General features: G+C 37.1%; 1 protein-coding gene across 11 annotated transcripts in view; it reads left to right on the top strand.

Moving 5' to 3' along the window:
* Positions 1-1,185: 1,185 nt before the first annotated feature.
* IKZF2 (IKAROS family zinc finger 2) overlaps positions 1,186-21,672 on the top strand; it is a 153,878-nt gene continuing 133,391 nt past the window's right edge. For 2 of the 11 annotated variants that reach the window (XM_032402854.1, XM_032402931.1), the window contains exons 1-4: positions 2,056-2,309; positions 3,520-3,586; positions 5,139-5,187; positions 5,998-6,105. In XM_032402854.1, coding sequence (XP_032258745.1) covers positions 3,584-3,586; positions 5,139-5,187; positions 5,998-6,105 — 160 coding nt within the window. In that variant the 5' untranslated portion in view covers positions 2,056-2,309; positions 3,520-3,583. Of the gene's footprint in view, positions 1,615-2,055; positions 2,310-3,298; positions 3,624-5,138; positions 5,188-5,997; positions 6,106-21,672 lie in introns of those variants that run through there. The other 9 variants (XM_032402874.1, XM_032402939.1, XM_032402883.1 and 6 more) reach the window with 8 other exon arrangements.

A 21,672-nucleotide genomic window follows, 5' to 3' on the forward strand; every position in this document is an offset into this window, starting at 1 on the left:
TTTTAAATTCACCTTTTCCAAGGACCTCCATAACTTTGCAGATACTTAAACACAGGCTTAAATTTTAGGAAGGGCTTGTGGCAATTCAGGGAAGTTATGTTTCTCTTTATATATTGGGAATTTATACATAATGAACAACATTCCAATTTTCTAAAATAATTTAGGATTAAAATCTTTGCTATCTACTGGGATGATTAGAATGACTTGTGGAGTTCTAATTTCAGTCTTTTCCAAATATGACTTCAGGAAAATTAATTTTATTTAGATAACAGGCTCAAAAAAACACACAAAAATCTGCCTTACTAATATATAACTCACAGGGGAGGAAAAAAATATATATATAACTCACAGTAACTGCAATTTTTCTTAAAATTGTCATAAAGTTGTTGTTGCTGACCTAAGCCCAAATGATTTGTTCTCCAATGAAAACTGATTAATCTTGTTTGCATTATGGCACCAACTTTCATTTTCCATAATTTAAAAACGAGCCTATTTGCACAATTGTTTAAAAAATACAATGCATGAAATAAACTCTTAAGAAGTAATTCATTATACAACTTAAATATAGTTACTATACAAGTCCCATGGTATCCATTATTCAGTTTATTAATGGGAATGAATTCCTTCCCCACCCCGAAATCTAATGAAGAGACATGGTCCAAAATTTTATAGACCTACAGACTAGTGTTTAAGATATAGTTGATGATTTTATTTTCAGTGTAGCATTTCTTTCCACAGCAGGAAAACACACACACACACACACACACACACACACACACACAAAACCAACCCAAAACTCAGCAACTATTTTTGGGATTCTTGAAAGGAGTAGGAGTACTATGCTTCCTCCTAACTCCTTCAGCATTGATTTTCTTCACAATCTGTGATATGGTTTCTCAAAACTGCTGTTTGGCAGTCCTGATAATTTCATGTGTTTTCAAACTTAAGCCACCCAGACTACACAGTTCAGTATTTTCAGCTCCTTTCATTTTCCCTTTCCCTTTAATTATAGAAGCCTCTATTCCCTCTTTTTGCAAATGTGGTTAAGTTAGATGCTAAATGATACTATTTTTTGGAGAAATATGCATTTGTTTTTTTCATGACGATCCACAGACGTTCTTCCCAAATAAAAAAGCTGTGCTGTACCTGATGATATTGACGGCAACACTTCCCTCGTACCAACTTTTTGGACCCTCACCCGTTCCTTTGACTTTGGTGAATGCGGCACAAGCCCTGGGGAGTAAAAGCAAGTAAACACTCTAATTTTAAACTTGCACGGTAAAGCACTTTCAAAATAGTTGAGCTTCATCTCAGACCTGAATTTCCTTCCCAATTCATTCCCTCAATTCATCGTGATTCGTGTCCCGGTCTCCCCGGTGCCGTTTTCTGAAATTGTACCGCATAGTTAATTGCGAAGCCCGAGTGGGTGGGTCCACGCGCACACCCCGGCTCCGGCCAGGACGCCGAAGCCTGAGCTCCGCGGCGGGCGCTGAATCGTCGTCCCGCTCCCTTCGCCCGGCCTCGTCACAAATCCCAGTTTGAAAGAAAACTTCAAGCGGCCGAAATGAACCTCCCCTCACCGCTCCAATCCTTCCTTCGCAGCCGGCAGAAAACGTGAGATTTACTATGACTTGGGGGGGAGCGGTTTGGGGTCGCCGTGGCACTCTCGGAAGCAGGTTACCTGGTCCCCCCTTTGGGGGCGGGGTCCGCTGTCTGCGGGGCCGCAGGGCCGGGGGCGACGCGGCCGGGCGCGCGGGTGGGCGCGAGGGAGTGCGCGCGTCGCGGAGCCGCGGGGCAGCACTTGTCCTGTAATCGATTGCCGAGCGCGCCGAGCGGCCCAGAGCGCAGACACGCGCACACGCGCCCTCGTCAACCCGCGCGCACACGCGCGCACACACACACACACACGCACAGGCATCCAGGCCCCGCACACACGCACACACACACGCGCGCGCACGCACGTCCGCCTGCCCGCGCCCCGGGCCCCGCCGCCCGCCGCCGCCGCCAGCCCGCCCTCCGCCTGCGGGCGTCTGCGCGAGCCCGGCCGGCGGGGGAGATGTGCTCGGGCTCCGGCGGATCGGTTTCTCGGGGTTTGACCAGCTGTCCCGGGCTAACCCTGCTCCTCGCTGAAGATGGAGGAAGTAAAAACAGGATTACCCTTAGCTACAGATCCACTGCCTTAGTTTCCACCACCAACTGCAGTGCACAAACACACGTTAGGCACAGGAAAGAAAGAAAGAGAGAGGATACACTAACAGTAAACACAAACAAAAGGGTGATGGGATTATTTTACTGCATGCACTGCTGAGGTAAATCTCCGCTTGGCTTTTGCGTGGTGAAGAACAGCTCTTGTTTTATTTGTCTTCTGATTCATAGATTATATATAAATATGTGTATCTGATTTGCAAAGGGGGGAGTGTTTTCAAAGTTAAGTGTAATTATATAGCATCTCGTTTTGCACTGTGATGTGATCAAATGACTTGTTGCTGTTAACCAGTAATAATAATAATATAGATATTTTTCTCTGGGCGGGATGGATTGTGGTTATGATTAGGATAATGATTTCTGTAAAGGACGCTCAGGGAATCGGGTTGAAGATGATGTCCTCTGCCTTAATTTATCGTCCCCTCCTTGTAACGTGTTTCGGGGATGTTAATCGATTAATCAGTTCTCATCTCTGTAGCTGTCATGGATTTTGACTTGTTTTGCTTTGTTTTAACTTGAATTCCAAGAAAGATTGGGTAGCTTGGAATAAATTGTAGCTGTCCTGGTAGAAGGTAATATCCAGATCCTGTTGGAATTTTTTAAAAAAGCAAAAAGCCTGGTATGACACATGTAAAAAGGTAGCAGTTAAATCACTTTGACAGGTTCTAGTATGGGCAAAAGAGATGGAATTAAGATTTAATTTTTTCCTTTCTTCTTTCTTTTTTTTTTTTTTTCTTTTCCTTTCTCTCTCTCTCTCTTTTTTTTTTTTTTTGCCAAGGGCGAAAAACAGTCCTGTGAAGTTGGCCTAGGTTCCCCGCTGGTTTCTGCCTGACTGCCCCTCCCCTCTCCCCCCCCCCCCCCCCACCTTTTCTTTCAGTTTTCTTGTCTTAGCTTTTGGTCGATTCTTAAGGAACCGGTGGATCAAGTTTTTTCTCTTCTTGTTAATCGCATTGCTGTAGCACTGACTGACCTCTCTCTCTCTCCCTCTTTTTTTTTCCTCTTTCCTGAAAGTACGTGGTGCCATTCCTGAGTGACTTTTCCTACTAGACCATCCCAAAGGGACGAGGGGGAGGGGTGGAAGGAGGAGGAGGAGGAGGAGGAGAGGGGGGTGTTCCTTCTCTCTCATTTCTTGGTTTTGTTTATCAGCCGATCTGTTTGCAGGATTTGGGCTCGGAATGACCCACCTGTAAAGTGCTTTTCCTTCCTCCTCGCCTTGAACTCTGCAGGGGGCTTGGCTTGGAGGGGGCAAGGGAGGGAAAGAGAGAAGGGGGAAACACAAAAAACTTCTTTCTTTCTCTCTCCGTTTATCTTCAGCCCGACATTGTCACCTCCTCTTTGAGGGGTTAGAAGAAGCTGAGATCTCCCGACAGAGCTGGAAATGGTGATGAATCTTTTTTAATCAAAGGACAATTTCTTTTGTATGTACATTTCGTTTCTCTTTCTCCTTTTCTTTTTCTTTCTTTCCTTCTCTGAGGGTTAATAACCATTTCATTGATGGGGCAGACTTCTTTCGCTTCTCCCTGACGTTTCTTTCTTTTTAATATGTGTGTGTTAAATGTGTACATTTTTAAAGAGATAAACTCATTTGTAAAATATCCGAAGAAACTGCTCCCCTTTTAAACTTTACGGATGCCTTTCTTGAAAGCCTTATGTAATCATAATTTGAAAGAATTTGATAACAGTACAGCAGGTTGAAATTTAAGTGCTATGTAGTGACTGAGTTGGGAATTTGATCTGATTATTCCATAAAGAAAGAAAGAAAAGTTTTTTTTGGGGGGGTGGGGAGGGTGGTGGTGAAGAAGGGGAGGGGAGGGAGAAGGGAAGTGGTTTTGGAGACAAGAAGTGAAGCTGCCTGTTTTCCAGTAAGTAATGGAGAAATTCCAGGAGCCAGGGCTAAATATACTTGGCGATCAATACAGAAATGGCTCATTGTGAATAATTTAGCTGCTGGTGCAGTGAGAGTTTTGAAACTAAAGGCAAAAAGGACCAGGGCCAAAGGAAAAAAAAAAAAGTAAAAATCTCCTCAGGACATGTCAATTCTTTAAACTTTTTCCTTCAAAGAATACAGTCAGCTTATCGATCTTTTCATTATATGAAATCAAAGCTAGGGGGTGTCATCTCATACAGTTTACTTTTGTTTCTGAGAATTAAGTTCTTGTTTTGTGTCATTGGTGCATGAAAATAATTCCCCAAACTTTAAAAAAGTGATCCCCTTCCTAGGAGCAAAAAGTTTATGAAATTTTCAAAATCAGAATGTATTAAGTTGGCTTGGCATTTGTATCCACCCTTGGTCTGGCAGGAAATTAAGGTTACATTGAACAGGTGCTTACACAGAACTTAGTGTAGGCTAAAATGTCAATACAAGTCTGGGAGTAGGGTGACTGCTGCAGAGACCTTCGAGACACACTTGGGCACTAAATTTTTGTTTTGTTTTGTTTTCTTATGTTTGTTTGTCCTCTCCCCCCCCCCCCCCCCCCCCCCCCGCCCCATTAGAACATGATGAACCAACTTGCAACAATTGTGAATAGAGGTATCTGTATACCAGGGAAGTCCTCAAACTGCAGTGTGATTGTGGGAAGTAGTGAATGGTAAAATACTTAAATCCCAGTGAAAGCTGGCACATTTGAGGTGTACCCTCCCTATTTTTTTCTCGAAGTAAATTCTGATGAAGAGAGTTATTCCTTTCTCGCTATAGCCCATCTCACAGCACACTTATCTTTCCTATCCTATCTCCAGCAGGAATCAGATCATTTGCAGAAAGAGTTCAGTGACTTGCAAATGAGCACATACAGTACACTGTAGTATGTTTCTTGGGCCCAGGTTGCAGGAGCAGCAACATGGGCTAACCGCTTGGAGCTTCAAATAAGTTAAGCATTTAATGGAAGATACTGAAAGGAATCATTGTGTTAAGGGTATCATCTTTTGTATTGCAGCACTGCACTTTGACTATGGAAACAGAGGCTATTGATGGCTATATAACGTGTAAGTATTCATTTCCATTAATTTGTTATTGGTAATAAAATTACGTTTGTGTTACCTGTATTGTATTTTCTGAATTATGTTCTCATCAAGAATTCTATACTCTAATTTTGTTTGTTCACAATTTCACCTTTAAATGAGTTTAAGAAAATACTAGCACAGAAGCAAAACGAAGGAAATATAGGAATATACCTACTCTATTAATGATAGTATGTTCGTCAGTAGTAAGTGGCTTAGCAGATCAACACTTTTGCACTGGAGTTTTTTCGTTTACTTTACTCTAAGTTTAGAATAAGTCAGGTTACATACATATCTACCGATATGGCATGTACTAAATATTTACTACTCTGTAACCTAATTTTTCTGACACATAATGTGAAAGCTCCTTAAGTTGACCTTTTTTTTAGCCAACTTTCCTTTTAAACATCCAACTCTCTGATAGTCAGCATTTTGGAAAATGCTCATTATAAATACTCTATGCTTGATGGTTAAATTAGATGTTAAAAGAAAACTTATTTTTTCAAGAGAAAAACACTTTAGAAATAACTATTCCAATTGCCCTTATTTTACAGTTAAGATTATTGTGATAATCAAATTTTGTAATTTTTTTTTTTTGTGGGCTGGTCGTGGCTTATCATTTCATTCATTTGCTATATATTTCTAAATTATAGTTCCTCATAGTTTCTTTTAAGGTAAAAAATGTATTACATTAAAATTTCAAGGCTATGCATGCCTCTGCACGTATGAAGCAAAGTTGGTAATTAGATTTTATGTGACAATGAACAGAGACCAAAAGATTTTATTTTGTGAAAGCAGGTGACAATGAGCTTTCACCTGAAAGGGAGCACTCCAGTATGGCAATTGACCTCACCTCAAGCACACCCAATGGACAGCACGCCTCCCCAGGTCACATGACAAGCAGTAAGTCTTCATTTTATGATTTTTTTTTTTCCTATTTCTCTAGCGACACACTTGAATTTGTTAGGTCTTTGGGGTCCTCTCACATTGTGGTGTAGCTGCTGCTATAGATTTTGCTAAAGAAAGAACAACACAGATTTATTCCCGTTCATTCTAGTATCATAAAACATGAGCCTGCTTACTAGTCTGACCTATCCCAAGGTGGCATTTGGGAGCTGGTGCTTACCTGTGTCAGGTAAGAAATGTTAGACTTTGCTGGTTATTGTTTTGACTTGCCAGGTTTATGACTAGATTTGTTGTTGTTAGATAAAAGAATATGGAAACAAGTCACTTCCAAAGGACTCGTCACAGGAAAAAAAAATGAAATAATTTTATATTGCCTTGGTACAAAACTAATCCATCAGTGGTAGAATTGCAGTGTTACTTTTTTTTTTTTTTTAACTATGTGCAAGTTTCTCCTCCAAAGTGTTGCAAGTGAAGTGTAATTGAAAATTTATGGACCCGATTTAAATCCATTTCTCTAACAAAGTGAAAGCGTTTTGTTTTAGACTGTCCAGAGAAGAACTGTGGAAATTAGGAAGGATGTTTTGAACTTGCAGGAATAGACAGGTTTTGGCTACTATTTTTGATAAAGAGTCATTCATTGATGTAGTAAACATTGTTTCTATGTAATAAAAGAGCAACTTACATGCTGTCGGTGACAGAAGACCAAGTACTTCATTAAGAATATGGTTTGTTTTCTCTTAATTATAATGTTTAGTTATTAAGTGCAAATGCTGTGTTACTCTTCCTCAACGTAATTTGAAATCTTGTGTTTCCCTTATACTTTTGTATGTGTTATATTCTTGCGTAGAAAGGACATCTGACTTATATGGAAATATAACTTAATTTAAATGTCTTCTCTTTGGGTGATATGTGAAGGAAAGGCAATTTCTTTCCTTTTTTTAAACAAAGATTTAATAAGTAAAGGAAACTGAATCAGCTTCTAAACTATGAACATATTCTCAAGTTAATTCTGATTATCCAGAGAGAACAAATCTTTCCAGTTCCCTCTTATAGTTCTCAAAACTTGAGCTTATTATAAAGCTACTAGCTTTGTAAATAGTAAAGACTTCTGAAGTATGAGCAAAAAGTATATAAAGTATTATTGAATACATTTTGTAGTTCGTTAACTTTAAGTGATTCTAGCTTTGACTTGAAATTTTGATTGAACTATATGAATTTTCTTATGTAAAAGTTTTCTTTTTATTAATGGGAAGTATTTCCCAGGAGATTTCATTCTGGAAGCAGTCGTTGAAATTCCTTTATCACATAGAAAGAAAAATTAATAGTGAGTGACTGAATGTATATTAAATTATAGTGTTAATCTTTTGTGATGGATCTTGTAACATTAATTTATTTTTTGGCTAGTTGGCTGTAATTTGACAAAAGTTATACTACTTCTGCAGTGTAGGTAGTATAATTTTTATATTTTAACATTTAATGTTACTAGTTCCTTGATAGAATAGATTTTTATTTCTCTGATAATTTTTGTTTCATTTCCTAAAGGGTAAAGATAGATTGATAGGAAAATTTCTCTTAGCTTAATATTTAGTTACCGGCTTTGGAAACTTCAGAAACTTTGAATAATCATAGACTTTTAGCTATCATTCCCTAGCCATCACTAGGATATCAGCAGGAAAATGCTTGTTAATTGGCTCCTTTATTTGTGAATTTGATTCTGGTTTGCAAGTAGTCTTCAAAAAAGCAGTTCACCCATTTAAAGTAAACATCGCAGAGTGTGGGCATGATCAATTTGAACAAATAAGAGCTGTGCTTTTCACATTTGAGCTTTTCTCACCCAACCAACAACAGTAAAATTATGTTTGGTAGAGTTTTGTTTTGTTTTGTTTTTCCCCCAAACTTACTAGCCTGTGGCAATTCCATGTTAATACGGTTTTTGGCTAAGCTGCATGGGTTTTCGTGTTCTTTTCCGAAGAGTTGCAGGTGAAATATTTGGCTCTCACTTCAGAGCTGTCTGTTGCATCCTTTATGTAGCCTCTCTTTACAGTATCTAGGTTACCCACTTCGGTGTTAGATGGAGAAGATACCCATTTTTCCTTTCTGTTAGATCTAGGAGAATATCAGCATTTTAGATTGCCCAAGCAAATAGTGCTAAAGAGGGACCCTTGTCTCTTACTTAGAACAAGAGACCTAAAATTGGTCACTCAGATATTTCTCTGTAACTTGGAATTATTTGCGGGGGGGGGGGGGGGCGGGGGGCTGTCATATCACTTGTGTCTGAGATGATTGGTTTTCCTAAATCCATTTAAATGCATTGTTGAACTTTATCAAATGAAAATAGCTTATTTATTTTCTGCAATTTTTTATTATATCTTCAAATACACTTCCTGAAGGGCTGTTGCGTCCAAAAACAGAATTGCAATTTTGATTGAAAGAATTCAAGCCAAAAGTAAATGGGAACACCTTTATGATAGAGTAAGATAGCCTCCAGGAGCAGCAAGGAGAGGACAGGACTGTATGTCTAAGAGGGAGAAAGTTATTTTAAAACAGTTTAGAAAAAAAATAAAAGAATTAAAACCTTTGATTTTTTTTTTTTAATAAAGTAACATTCTGGCAGTAAAGTATCAATAACCTGTGATAGCCCCCTTATTTTGGTTTTAGGAAAGGAGTCAGTTTTACCACAAGGTCCTAGTCATTTGTTTCGGTTATTTGATGACTATTCTCAGATGAAGGGTGTCTGTACAACTTGCTGCCAGCTGTTGTATAAAAAATAATGACAGCAGCTATCATTATTTGACAGTGCTAGAAAAGAGCATCGGCAACTTGGGGGAAAAACTAAAAAATGTTATAATGTCTGACAGCTTTTGGTTTTAAAATTTAGCACGTAAGGTAAAAATCTTAAAAAGTAAAGGGTAATGCCGATCTTAACATTTTACAGTAACTATTTCCTATGTTTTAGCATGAATTTTCGTAGAGAACTTTAGACTTTTTCTTATGGAATAAGATCTCTTTGATAAGAAGATGGGCATTGTTGCCTGAGATCATTACTCTACATCTTGAGTCTGCTGACAGTCTTCGGTGTCAGGGATGACAGTATATGCCTTGATGGCTACTGGAAATACACAGTGTTAAGTGATTTTAAAAATAGACTCTGGAAGTTAAGAATCTGAGACAGACAACTCAGACAGAACAATATAAAAATAATCCATATTGTATTTTGGCCCATCAGATGAGACTTACTTTGTGGTGATTCCTTCTGTTTCTAGGTTAGCTCAATTCCAGTTCTTGCGTCGTGGCTTCAGTATCACTTTCAAACTGTTCTATCTATACATGCTGCTTACTATTTTAAGAAATTAAGGTTCAAAAATTCGAAATTAATCTTTATCTTCTTTTCTAATGCTTTTTTCTAATGCCAATGAGTAAATTTCCCTTGGAGATAGTTAATGGGATGAAGATACATTGTGACACAGATTTTGTTTCTATTACTTTAAAACTTTTTACATGGATCAACTTTGCAGTCAATACTATTTACCAGCCAGTTTGATGGCCGGGTGGCATGTATGGAATTGGAAGAAGTAGTAATTCTAGTTTTACAGGACTCTGACCAATAATCAGGTCAGGGAATCTAGTTTATTCTTTTCAGAGTGCTTCACATTCATTTCTTTTCCTTAGCGAGTTTCCATTTTTAGAGCATAGTGAAGCAGAAGTATATTATGATTTCCATTTTTCTTATGTAGAAATGGAGGTCTAAAGAAATCGGTTGGCATTTTAGGTCCCTTAACAGAAGGATGGAGTTGTCAGGGTTGGGGCATAAAACTGTGATATTACCTTGTGGTTTAGTTAGATCACTTTAACTGATATGTCTCTATAATATCATTGTCTCAGGGTGCCTTTCATGTCCAATACTGACCCATGTGGTAGTGCAAAACTGTATTACAGAGGTAGAGGAGGGTTATTATGAGGGTGGAGTGATAGCAGATAATCTTGTTAAGCAGATGCTCTCATGCACTTTTAAAAATATCGTTTATATTATGGGACTCACCAGCTTTCTGAATTGTCTTCTGTAGCTTAGTTTGGCAGTCACCCTTGGTTGGATTTCCATGGGATACACCCTAATATAACACCAGATGGACTGATATAAAAACTCACTATGTTTTGAATTGTACTTAGGCTTATGTGTATACCCAACATACATTTAGTTTTTACTTATTGGGAAATTAAGAGAAAAGCTTAATTTGACTTCTTTACACCTATCAAAGGTAAGTGTCATGGTTATGAACCAAAAGGAAAAAAAAAAAGAAACTACAAAGGAAGTATGTATGTGCAGGAATTAACAGCAGAATTGCTCTATAGTTTTCTTTGCCCCTCATTTCCCCCTCCTGGCATTTTTAGAGTAGGAATAAAGGCCTGCCTTCAACAAACAAGGCAACTTACTGTTGTAGAGTGTTATCCTTATTGCCTCTGTCTTTATCCAAATCTGTCTTCCCCACTGGAAGTATATATTTTTTTAATGTAACGTGATTGGTTAGGTTCTTTTGGGAGTCTTCCTTCAAGCTGTAATGAATTGAGATCTCTGGGTCCCATGCTTTTTTCTCCTAACTTTAAATATTGATATATTTTGATCTTATGATGTTCTGAAAGATCAATAGCAGGGCCACAGTCATAAAATTGGTAGAATGTGTTGTTTTTCTTTGATTTTTTTTTCCTTTATATCTGTTTAGGTCAAATATATTTATTGATCTGGTAATATTTTCCTTTTGGAATTAATCAAGACTCAGAATATCTATGCTTTGAAAGAGGTAAGGAGTATTTAGGAACTATATATTCCTTATTATAAATGTTTAATCAGCCCTGGAGTGAGAAAAGGATGGGGGACATAATTTATTGAGCATGTATAGGAAGTCCAGCACTATGCTAGATGCATCCATATTATTTCACTTAGTCTCCACAATAGCTCTGTGAGGGAAGTAGTTATTCCATTTTTTTTAAAGATTTTATTTATTTATTTATTTATTCATTCATTCATTCATTTATTTTATTTTAGAGAGAGAAGGGGAGCGCAAGAGAGTGGGGAGAGGAACAGAGGGAGAGGGAGATAGAGAACCCCAAGCGGACTCCAAGCTGAGCATGGAGTCCATACTCCATTTTATAATACAGAAAACTGAGGCACAGAAGCAACAGATAGAGTAAGTGGTTAAAAAGATCGGCTTTGGAGTTATACATGCCTGTGTTAGAATTCCTGCTTTGCCATCAACTTGCTGTGTGACCTTAGGCATGTTACTTCATGTCTCTGAGCTCCAGTTTCCTTATCTGTAGAATAGGGATAAGCTATACCTACTTCAGTGGACTGCTGTGAGGTTTAAATGAAGTAATATACACAAAATACTTAGCACAGTTCCTGGTGCTTGCTTAGATCCAATAAAGAATCACTGCTGCTGACCCTCAGAGCAGCCAAGTCACTTTATCATTAATCAGTGACTCATAATAAAAAGAGTTTGTTTTCAAATCCATTTCTGTTTGAAATTCAGGTCTTTTGCTCTTTCCTTTTTACTATGTGGAACAGAGACAGGGATTTCTAATAATTTAAAGTAAAAATTAAAGAAAAGCCTTTCTGTTATTTAACACCTATGAAGACTTTGGTTAACAAGTAGAATTTGTCTATATGTTAGAAATTCTTTTATTGGGTTTCAGTGTTCCTGAGTGTACTTTTATGTTTTTGGTTGTATGTAAAGAAAATCATTGCTTACCTTTGGTGCTCCAAAGATATCAGTCGTTAAGAATGGTAAAAGAAAAAGTTCCCTTAATAGATAAACCTATTCATATCTATAATCAATTCTTTCTTAGAAGGTCTGCATCTAAAGTTTCATCTCACTTGAGGCTTCTGGTAGTACCATAAATTCTTACTTGATGATACCTAATCACATTGTAGGCCTGATTGTTGCTAATTGTACATTTTGGGGTAATTTATTTGTTTTAAATTTGAAGTAAGCATAACATATATAATTATCACTTCTAGCTGTTTGCCATGTTGCTGTATCATTTTAATTGATTAATTCAGCAAATTTATGGGCTACCTTTAATGTGTCAGGCACTGCAAGGCGAATCCAAAGGTGAATAGTACACCATCCTCCAGGAGCTCATGCTCTAGTTTGAAAGACATTTAAGCAGGGCATTATACTATGGTATGTTTAGTGTTCTGATTATTATGGGGAGTGAACAGTGGTACTAGTTCAGGAAATCTTCCTAGAGGGAGAGGCTGCTTGAGCTGAAACTTATTGAAGGAATAGGATTTAGGAGAGAAGTGGAAGGCTTTTTCAGTATAAAGGATGCATCCATAATGGGAGCTGGGACATAACATATGTCCTGTGGAATAAAAGCAGGTTGGTATTTCTAGAGTGTGAGGTTGGTGCTAGGATTTGAGTCCAGAGATGACTCTGGACCATTTAGTCAGGGCAAGATAATGGAACATCTCGTATAGGAGAAAACTTGGATTTCATTTTCAAGGAAGCCAAGGGATTTAACAAAGCAGATGACTTCTGTCTTTTGATGGTCATGGGATCACACTGGCTGTACTGTGGGGGAAAAGGATTGTGGATGGGAACCTGTCTAGAGGCAGGAGTATTTTTAACAGCTACTGCAATGGTTGAGTGAGAAGTTGTGAGAGCTAGTGGTAGTGGGGACAAAAAAGGAAGAGAAGGATTTGGGAAATATTTCATAGCTCAAAGTGGATAGGACTTGGATAGTAGGGTTAAGGAGAAAAGGAAGTTCATGATGATGATCCCTAGATTATTGGATAAAATGGCAGTAGGTTCCATCAGGGAGGATAGGAAATATTGGAGAGGTTTCCAGGAAAAGATTTACTTTGGCTTGATTCTGGATCCAGAGAGTTTGGATCACCTGTAGGATATGGGAGAAGATAGCAATCAGGCTTATGGACAGATTAGATTAGAGTGTGAATTTTCCTAATTAGTGAAATCTTATTAGGTAGGTTGTGATTTGGTTACTTTGCTACTGTCTTTAACAATAGTTTAGTATTTCTAAAAAATTCTTCCATAAGTAAGTCCCAGCATTTGATCAGTGACTTTATTTTCCTTGTTACCTGATTAAATCAAAATTCTGTATTGAAATGCATGAGTACAGGTTTTAGTGACCTCCCTCTGCTTAATGGAGTCCTTTTATGCTAGTCTCAGAAGTTGAATTAGTTGATATGATTGACTTACCGAATTTTGAACAAAATATACCAGCCCTTCTCTTTAACTTTTTGTGGCATATTTAATATCTTAACTTTTATGGTTATTTATTTAAAAAAAACATAAAGCTAATGTAGACCATATGCTCCAGTGATTCTACTATAATGATTTGTCTTTACTTTACACCTATTTCTTTATAAATACATAATTTAAAATATATGAGGAATGATTTGTTTATTTGAGAGAGAGAGAAGGAGAGACAGTGAGAGAGGGGGAGGAGAAGTAGGAGCCAGCTCCCTGCAGAGCAGGGAGCCCGATGCGGCTCGATCCCAGGACCCTGGGATCATGACCTGAGCTGAAGGCAGACACTTAACGACTGAGCCACCCAGGTGCCCCAAGGAATGATTTGCTTTTACATGCTGGCCAGTTCTGCCACATTAATAGCCAAGATACTTAATATTTTTGTCCAGAGCTTTTTTGAAAACTTTAGGATAAATATACATACATGATATATATTATTTGAAAATGATTTAGTCCCTACTTAATTTTTTTAAAGTTTATAATATTGTACCTGTTGGGGTAAAATTACCTAGAGTGTGATATAGTATGATTTAAAAAACATCCTAATTAATATATTTATTAATTTCAAAATACCTATTTCAGAGCTCCATCTTAAAAATGTAAGTGCTGATTAACCAAGACACCATAGAATTCCAAATGAATGTTAATGATAGAAATACTTCATCTGAGATTTCCTGTATATGGAGATTCAGAACTCTCTAGAGAGATATTTTTCATCTTTCAATCATTGATCCAGTAAACATTTATTAAGGAGTTACTTTGTGTGATGCACTGCTGATGCTGGGGCACAAAAAATATGTTAGGGTTTTTGTAGAGAGATGTTGTCTTTCAGGGTCCAAATGAATCCATATATTATTTGAGATATTAATAATCCTATTACATTTAGAAGCAAAAAGGTGTGGAACACTTACCATGAATTATATCCATTATAGATGAATAATTGCTTCTCACCTTTTACCACCAAGAGGTGTTCAAAAGTGTATAAATTTGAAGATGTACAATGAAACAGAGAGAAAAATGCAACAAGCTTCTAAGATAGCTTCCCAAAGGATAACATTTCCCCAAGAAAATTTTTTATAGGGGCGCCTGGTTGGCTCAGTCAGTTAATCAGTTAAGTGTCTGCCTTCGGCCCAGGTCATGTCCTGGGATGGAGCCCCACGTCCCGTTCCCTGCTCAGCGGGGAGTCTCCTTCTCCCTCTCCCTCTGCTGCTCCCCCTGCTTGTGCTCTCTCTCTTTCGGATAATTAAATAAAATCTTTTAAAAAATTAAAAAAAAATTTTTATAACGTAGGATTTGGCCATAAGCCTTGCAAGTTCTGAAACTTGATTAGCAGCACACTTAGAGTGGATCCATATCTCGTATCTCAGGATTGACTTACATTAAACAAGTTTACAAATTGGTATTTAAAATCAGAAGGCCAATTTATGTCTATACCTTGATTAAAAATAAAACAGGGTCGCCTGGGTGGCTCAGTCATTAAGTGTCTGCCTTCAGCTCAGGTCATGATCCCAGGGTCCTGGGATCGAGCCCTGCATCTGGCTCCCTGCTCCGCGGGAAGCCTGCTTCTTCTCCTACTCCCCCTGCTTGTGTTCCCTCTCTCGCTGTCTCTCTCTCTCTGTCAAATAAATAAATCTTAATAAATAAATAAATAAATAAATAAATAAATAAAACAAAAAACCCCAACCAACTAATAGAGAATCTGGATCACTCCAGTTGGCTTGAGATCATTTTGGGTGATCAGCAGCAAAGGTCACTTGGTGAGCAAAGGATCTGAACAAAAGGAGTTCGTTATATAATTCAAATGTTTAGTGACATCACACTAAGAAAGCCTAATATATTCAGCATCACAATAGAGATAGCATTGCCATTTGTATCATTATGGTTAAGTCCTTTGTCTAATTCCTTCTCCCCTGAATGGACATGGATTTAGATTCCGTAGATATATGTGCACCAAAATACTTCTGGGAGTCATTTTTTTTTCCCTTGGAGGTTAAATCCTACAGATTCAGTCTTTAACTTATATTAATACATATAATCAGGTTACAACCAATTTTCCTGGCCTAGGATCGACTCATTTTCTTTAGTGTTATTTTACATTCCTGCTTTAGATTTGTTAATTGTTGATTTTATAACCTAACCCTATCAACCTTGTAATGCCTATAAGGATACCCCAACTACTGTTACCATAAGAAATGGTATTCAAAGAAATGTTGATAGGTGATAGGGTTAGCAATTTAAGAGGTCTTAAAATCAGTTTTAAATGAAGGTGGGAAATAGCACTGGTACCCAAGAAAAATACCTTAAGTTAGCTGGGGATCTAGAAGTGCTCCTCGTTATAGACCAAGAGGAACAAACACTACATCAGTTTCATGAAATCATTGAAGTAGTCTGACGATAGCAAATGAGATTTTATAGAAGATTATAGTATTTTAGTTTAGTTAATAAAGAAGGTGATCTTAATTACTGAATGTGAATTTAGGAATATTTGTGGGGGCACCTGGGTGGCTCAGTTGGTTAAGCATCAACTCTTGATTTTGGCTCAGGTCATGATCTCAGGGTCATGAGATTGAGCCCTACCTTGGGCTCGGACTCTGCACTGGCTTAAGATTCTCTTTCCCTCTCCCTCCCCCCATCCCATACAGCTTTATTTTGGGGCCGCACATTGATTACAAAGAGGCTAATCAGGAGATTTTCCAGATGTGAATCTTTGAAGAAAAAGACTATGCCCTATCTATCTCTTCAGCGCCTACTAATTATTTGTTGAATTAAGGAAATATGATTGTATTGCATGTATGTATTTAAATAAGGTGTTTCCGACCGATTTGAGGGAATTTGAAAACTTAAGCTTTTAGATATTGAAATAATTCTGAAATCCTAACTTACTTGTGATTTTCTCTGTTTGGGTATGTGTTGTTTTTAACCATGCCTCACTCTAAAAAAGATTCTGTAATTTTCAAATCAGCGCCCAAAAGATGATTTCTGAGATTCTAAACAGCTTTTAAGTTTTCTGATTTTCTATACAGTCATGTTCAGTGGAATCAAGTGAATGTCAGTGTTTCCATGAATATTTTGCGGGGTCACCATCATCATCTTCGTTACTATTATCTTTAGGTAGCACATTTAGAATTTACAGATTGAATTCCACATACTTATAATTTTGAAATCAGTTCTCTATCACCTATTTAAAACTAATTTTAGTAGCATGTACAAAATGAAATGCTTCAATTAACTTTTCTTATGCACTCCAGATATTTTGAGGAGCATATAATTAATCAGTGTAAAGTCACGTTCTAATAAATTAACATTCTGGGTGTCTACACCTTTGACATTTTTGTCATTGCTCTCTTATTATCATGGAAGTTATAGTTCTTATTACACCTGGCTGTGTCAACTCTACTTTCTTCTTACTAAGATATCAGTATGCAGGGCTTGGTCATATTTTGAAGTGCTAAGGGGCTACATTGCTCTACTTCCATTGAATTAACTTTGAGAATTTCTGGTTGAGTTCTAAAGAGGTGTCATTTCTTCTACAACTATATGAAATATTTTCTGTCATGGTCATTTTCATAAAGATCCTTGTTGTTTAAAAAATAAACATTGTAACAAGTAATATGTAGTCATTTTTAGGTATTGCTTTTAAAGTCAAACACTTGAAAAACACTGATTCTAATAGTGTTTTGAAATATGAAATGAATTCTATTGTAGTGCTGAATGTTCACAAAATATTTGAAAGCAGTAATAGATTTCGTTTGGACATAACTGAAAACTAGAAAAAGAAAGATATTTTCTGTGAGTCTGCTGTTTTTAAATTCTCAAAATATGAATTACACACCACCATCTGTCTGAACTATGACACATTAATGACCTAATGACAGTTTTTGGATTCAGTTTTTTGGAAACAAAAACAAAAAAGAAACACCCTTCTGTCCCCCCCCAAGAAAAAAAAACCCACAATTTAAAGTGAATTCTTTTTACAAAATTATTATTATAGTAAGGATATTTGCATAAAATTTTTGATGAATTTGTGTAGCTTTAGTTGGTCTCACAGTTTGAGTACAATAGCTGGAAACAAATTTGAAGAGAGTATTTTTTCAGCAAATCAGAGAAGCTTCAGTTAACTAAACAATTGCTTTCATACAACTGTATGTACAAGAAAGTGCCATATGTCTTTTAAAAACATATGTGCCCTTGTGTGCGCACTTGTGTATGTGCATATGTGTGAATGCAAAGAATAAGGAATACGAAAGAAATATCACACTATTGATAGAGTTCATGTTGGAGTATGGGAGGGTAAACAGAACATTTTATCATTTATCCCAAATAGTTCTGTATTGTTTGGATCTTTCCCAAAAGATCTTTTACTTGTGTAATTAAAAACAAAACAAAACAAAACAAAACAAAACACCCTAATTCAGTCAGATGTCTTCTCAAAAAAATAAAGTCTGAAGCTTTTCTGTAAAAGAGCTAGTCATAGCTCTGATCTCATGGGTTTATCCTTGAAATTTCAGTGATATTATAGAGTCATGAAAATGGATTACTGCCATTAATGATAAATACTGAAGCCAGGGGTATTCTGGTATACAAATGGTGTCTATAGACTCTTTGAATATTATTTTAGATTTAGTCTGGATAGAGGGTATTAACTGCTATAATACAGTGGAATTAATTGCTCTAATAAAGTGCATTTTTTTATGAGTGATATTCATTCATAGCAGGAGATGCTGTAAATAGTGTTCATATCAGTGTACTTCTGGCAGTGGTAAGGAGACATAGCATTATGATACCAAAATAAATCTGAGTAGAGTGAGTTAAAACTTGTACCCTGTATATGATAATCAAGATTACTTTAAAAAGTGCTTTAGTCTCTTTTTCATGTTCATCAATTTAAAACTCCACTGAGTGTTGCTAATGTTTACATTAAATCTTTTAAGGATATACCGTTTTTAGCAAGACAACTGTGGTTTGTTGCTAATGGGAGTAGGACCTGTGAAAATAACTTGAGGCATATGAATGGGAAGAGCAGAGGTGTGAAGTGTAAGGGAACACAAAAGAGAGCTAGTTCAAGAAGAAAGAAAATAAAAATGGTGAATGCAGGAGTGAGGGGCAAGGCACAGAACCCACTAGAGTTCCTAGATCCACCAGAGAGGAATAGGGCAAATGAAAAAAAGGATCTTTCCCTCCTTTTTGCTTCTTTCAGAAAGTATAAAGATCTGAATTTATAAGCTAATTAAAGAAGCTACGTGTTTGAATGATGAGGGATGTGGCAATAAGATTAGAATGGTTTCTGGTGATAAATACTGAGATTCAGTAGAAAGAAGTTTACTTCTTCACATATCTGAAAGCCAGAGAGTAGACGATGGGGGTGGACTAGTTAGAAGAACTGGAGTACTACGGGTTTCATCTAGAAAGATGGGCCGATGGGAGCAGTATAGAGGTTGGTAGAACCTAGAATAGATTGCTTGCTGTCATAAACGGGGGCATTACTGATGGCCCCACTTTGGACTAATCTATTCCTTTTCTCTTTTGCAAAAGTGACTGTGTAATATACTGTGTGTGAGAGATACCTTAACTGGTTGTATTTCTGAATTATCACCAATGCAGTAAACTTTGGTCTTGTCCCTCAGCTACGTTTTCACTTCACTTCAGTGGGAAAGGGATTAGGGAGTTAGGGAAAGCTATAGTCCTGACAGAAACAGTAAGAACTTTCTCTGCTCTTTCTTCCTTTTTTTCTTTCTTTCTTTCTTTTTCTTTCTTTCTTTCTTTCTCCTCTTGGGAGGTGGCAATGAAGAAGGAACTTGATATTGAGCAGATGAGATGGGGTTTTGCATCCAGTTTTTGTTCTCTGATCTGTTGTTTTTCCATTTTCCCCCTGAAGTAACTAAGACACAAGCACTGAGTGTTTTAAAAGACTTTCTTAAGATCATACTCTGTCAGAGATTTAGAATTCCCAGGTTGGCTTTTACCCACTGGAACACTCTTCTAAAATTAACCTTGTGATAATACTGCAGTAAAAATTTATCAGACATGAGATGAAGTTTACATGTGTATTATTGTTGAATGAAAGGTTTGCTAAGCCCATAAATAATAAAAACAAGATCAGGGTATATGTTTAAATTGCTTAAGAAAACAAACTGTTTTTAAGCCTATTATTTAAGCCTAAGTAACATTTTATTTTTAAGACACTTTACGCTATTTGAAATACTTTCACATCTAACATACAAAGTGCTCATTAAAAGTTGAGCTTAAATATTTATTTAAACAGTCCCTGAGGATTTTATTCTTCCTGGCAGTACTTAAGCATTTTATTTGTCACTAGAAAATAATAAGCATATATTTTTTAAAAAATTACAGGATTGAATAAATTTTCCCCGTCCCCTTCCTCCATAGTATAAAAAAGTGAGCCCTGGTATTATATGTCAAATCTGTGACCCCCTAGCCGGATAGTTCATCTCTTGGCATCTCAGTTTGTAAAACAGGGACATTAATATCTGCCTTGTCAGAGGAGTGGTGAGCTTTGGAAAGAATATACATAAAGTCTCCAGAATGGTGACTGGCACGTGGTAAGTAAACCAGAATGGTAGCTATTATTTTATTGTTAGATAAAAAGAGTATAAGACAAAACTTGAATCAAGTAACTGAGAAATAGATCCCACAAACATGTTATATTAAATAGTCTTCTAGGAAGGACATGCTGTGAGACTGCTTTTAATCAACAATTGTAATAATAGTAAAAAAAAAAAGGAGTGAAAAGCATTGCCAATAAAACACAAGATATCTGCATCATTGACTAGATATTTTTGTTCTTCATCTGTCTGAGTGCTGTCAGATAGTCCTTGTTTGAAAAGAAATGTGTGTGCAGATATGAGGCAATTATTAATTCTGTTGTATTCCAATCAATTACTAAAGAAATGAAACTAAAATTACCTAATTAAAGCGAATCACAAATAAACCTGCTTTGTTTGTGAGGGATATAATTGAAATGGTAATTATCCAGTAGTAATGCATTTCATTTGAGGATGGCAGTTCGGAAGATGTGTTCATGGCAGGACTTGACTGGAGGGTGTGTCTCCCTCTTGACCTGGTCCAGAGTGATCTTTTAGCAGGGACTTGTTCACTTGTTTACTAGATGTGTTGGTGAATTCCCAATATGGTTCTGCAGTTTCGTGAATTCCATACTCATGGTGCCGTATGTCCTACGTCAGAATACATCGCTCTGTTGTCTATCTGGAATTCTCAACTATGTATCAGACCCTGGTAATGTCCATTTTTTTCCCCTTTTATCCTGTGAGCAATCAAGGAGAAAAGTAGATATTCTTTTTAAAAGATTTTATAGCGGAGTATGTATAAACAGACTACTCATAGGTCATTTGGTTAAAAGGTGCAAAAATCTTTGTAAATCCCAATGAGATCATTTAAAGATACACAATCTGCTTTTCATGTCCAAGTTTAACTTTTCTTGGGTCAGGGTTACTATTAGCATGGTGACAGTGCAATCACTCTTTCAAACCAAATGACCCTTTTTATCCAGGAGTAATTTCTTCTTTAAAAACAAGGAAGGCTTTATCACTTCCTATCTTGTTTTACCAAGACTCCCTTACTTGTGTTCATCTTATCTCCCCTGTGTGACTGGAATCTCCTTGAGGGTAGGGGAAATGACATAATTTATTTCTGCAGCCCAAGGATAGCAGACAGAGATGAACAGGCTTGGATTTATATTGGCTGTGTTGTGTATTAGCCTTCACTTCCTCATTTGTAAATAAGGGAAAGCTGGGGGGTGCCTGGGTGGCTCAGTCATTAAGCGTCTGCCTTCGGCTCAGGTCATGATTCCAGGTCCTGAGATCGAGCCCCGCATCGGGCTCCCTGCTCGGCGGGAAGCCTGCTTCTCCCTCTCCCACTCCCCCTGCTTGTGTTCCCTCTCTCACTGTGTCTCTTTCTGTCAAATAAATAAATAAAATCTTAAAAAATAAATAAATAAATAAGGGAAAGTTGGTGCTTGTCTCTTGGGGTTGTTGTGAGGATTAATAAAATAACTTTAGCTAAAGCTCCTGTCATACCGCCTAACACATTTCAAGAAATAATTCAAGAAATATTAGTTACTCTTTTCTATAGAAGTTAGCACAGTGCCTTATCCATAGTAGTCTCTCAATTAAGAAAGTTGCCTGTTAATTTTTAAATACATTATGAGGTTAATATGTGTTGCTTATCTGACTGGATACATTAGAGACATATCTCAGTTGTTCCTGTAAGTTATTACTCAGATTGACCCTTACAGGTTTGGTCACTTCAGCACTGTGTG

Source organism: Phoca vitulina, unplaced genomic scaffold, assembly GCF_004348235.1.
Source record: "Phoca vitulina isolate PV1807 unplaced genomic scaffold, GSC_HSeal_1.0 scaffold1, whole genome shotgun sequence".
NCBI lineage: Eukaryota > Metazoa > Chordata > Mammalia > Carnivora > Phocidae > Phoca > Phoca vitulina.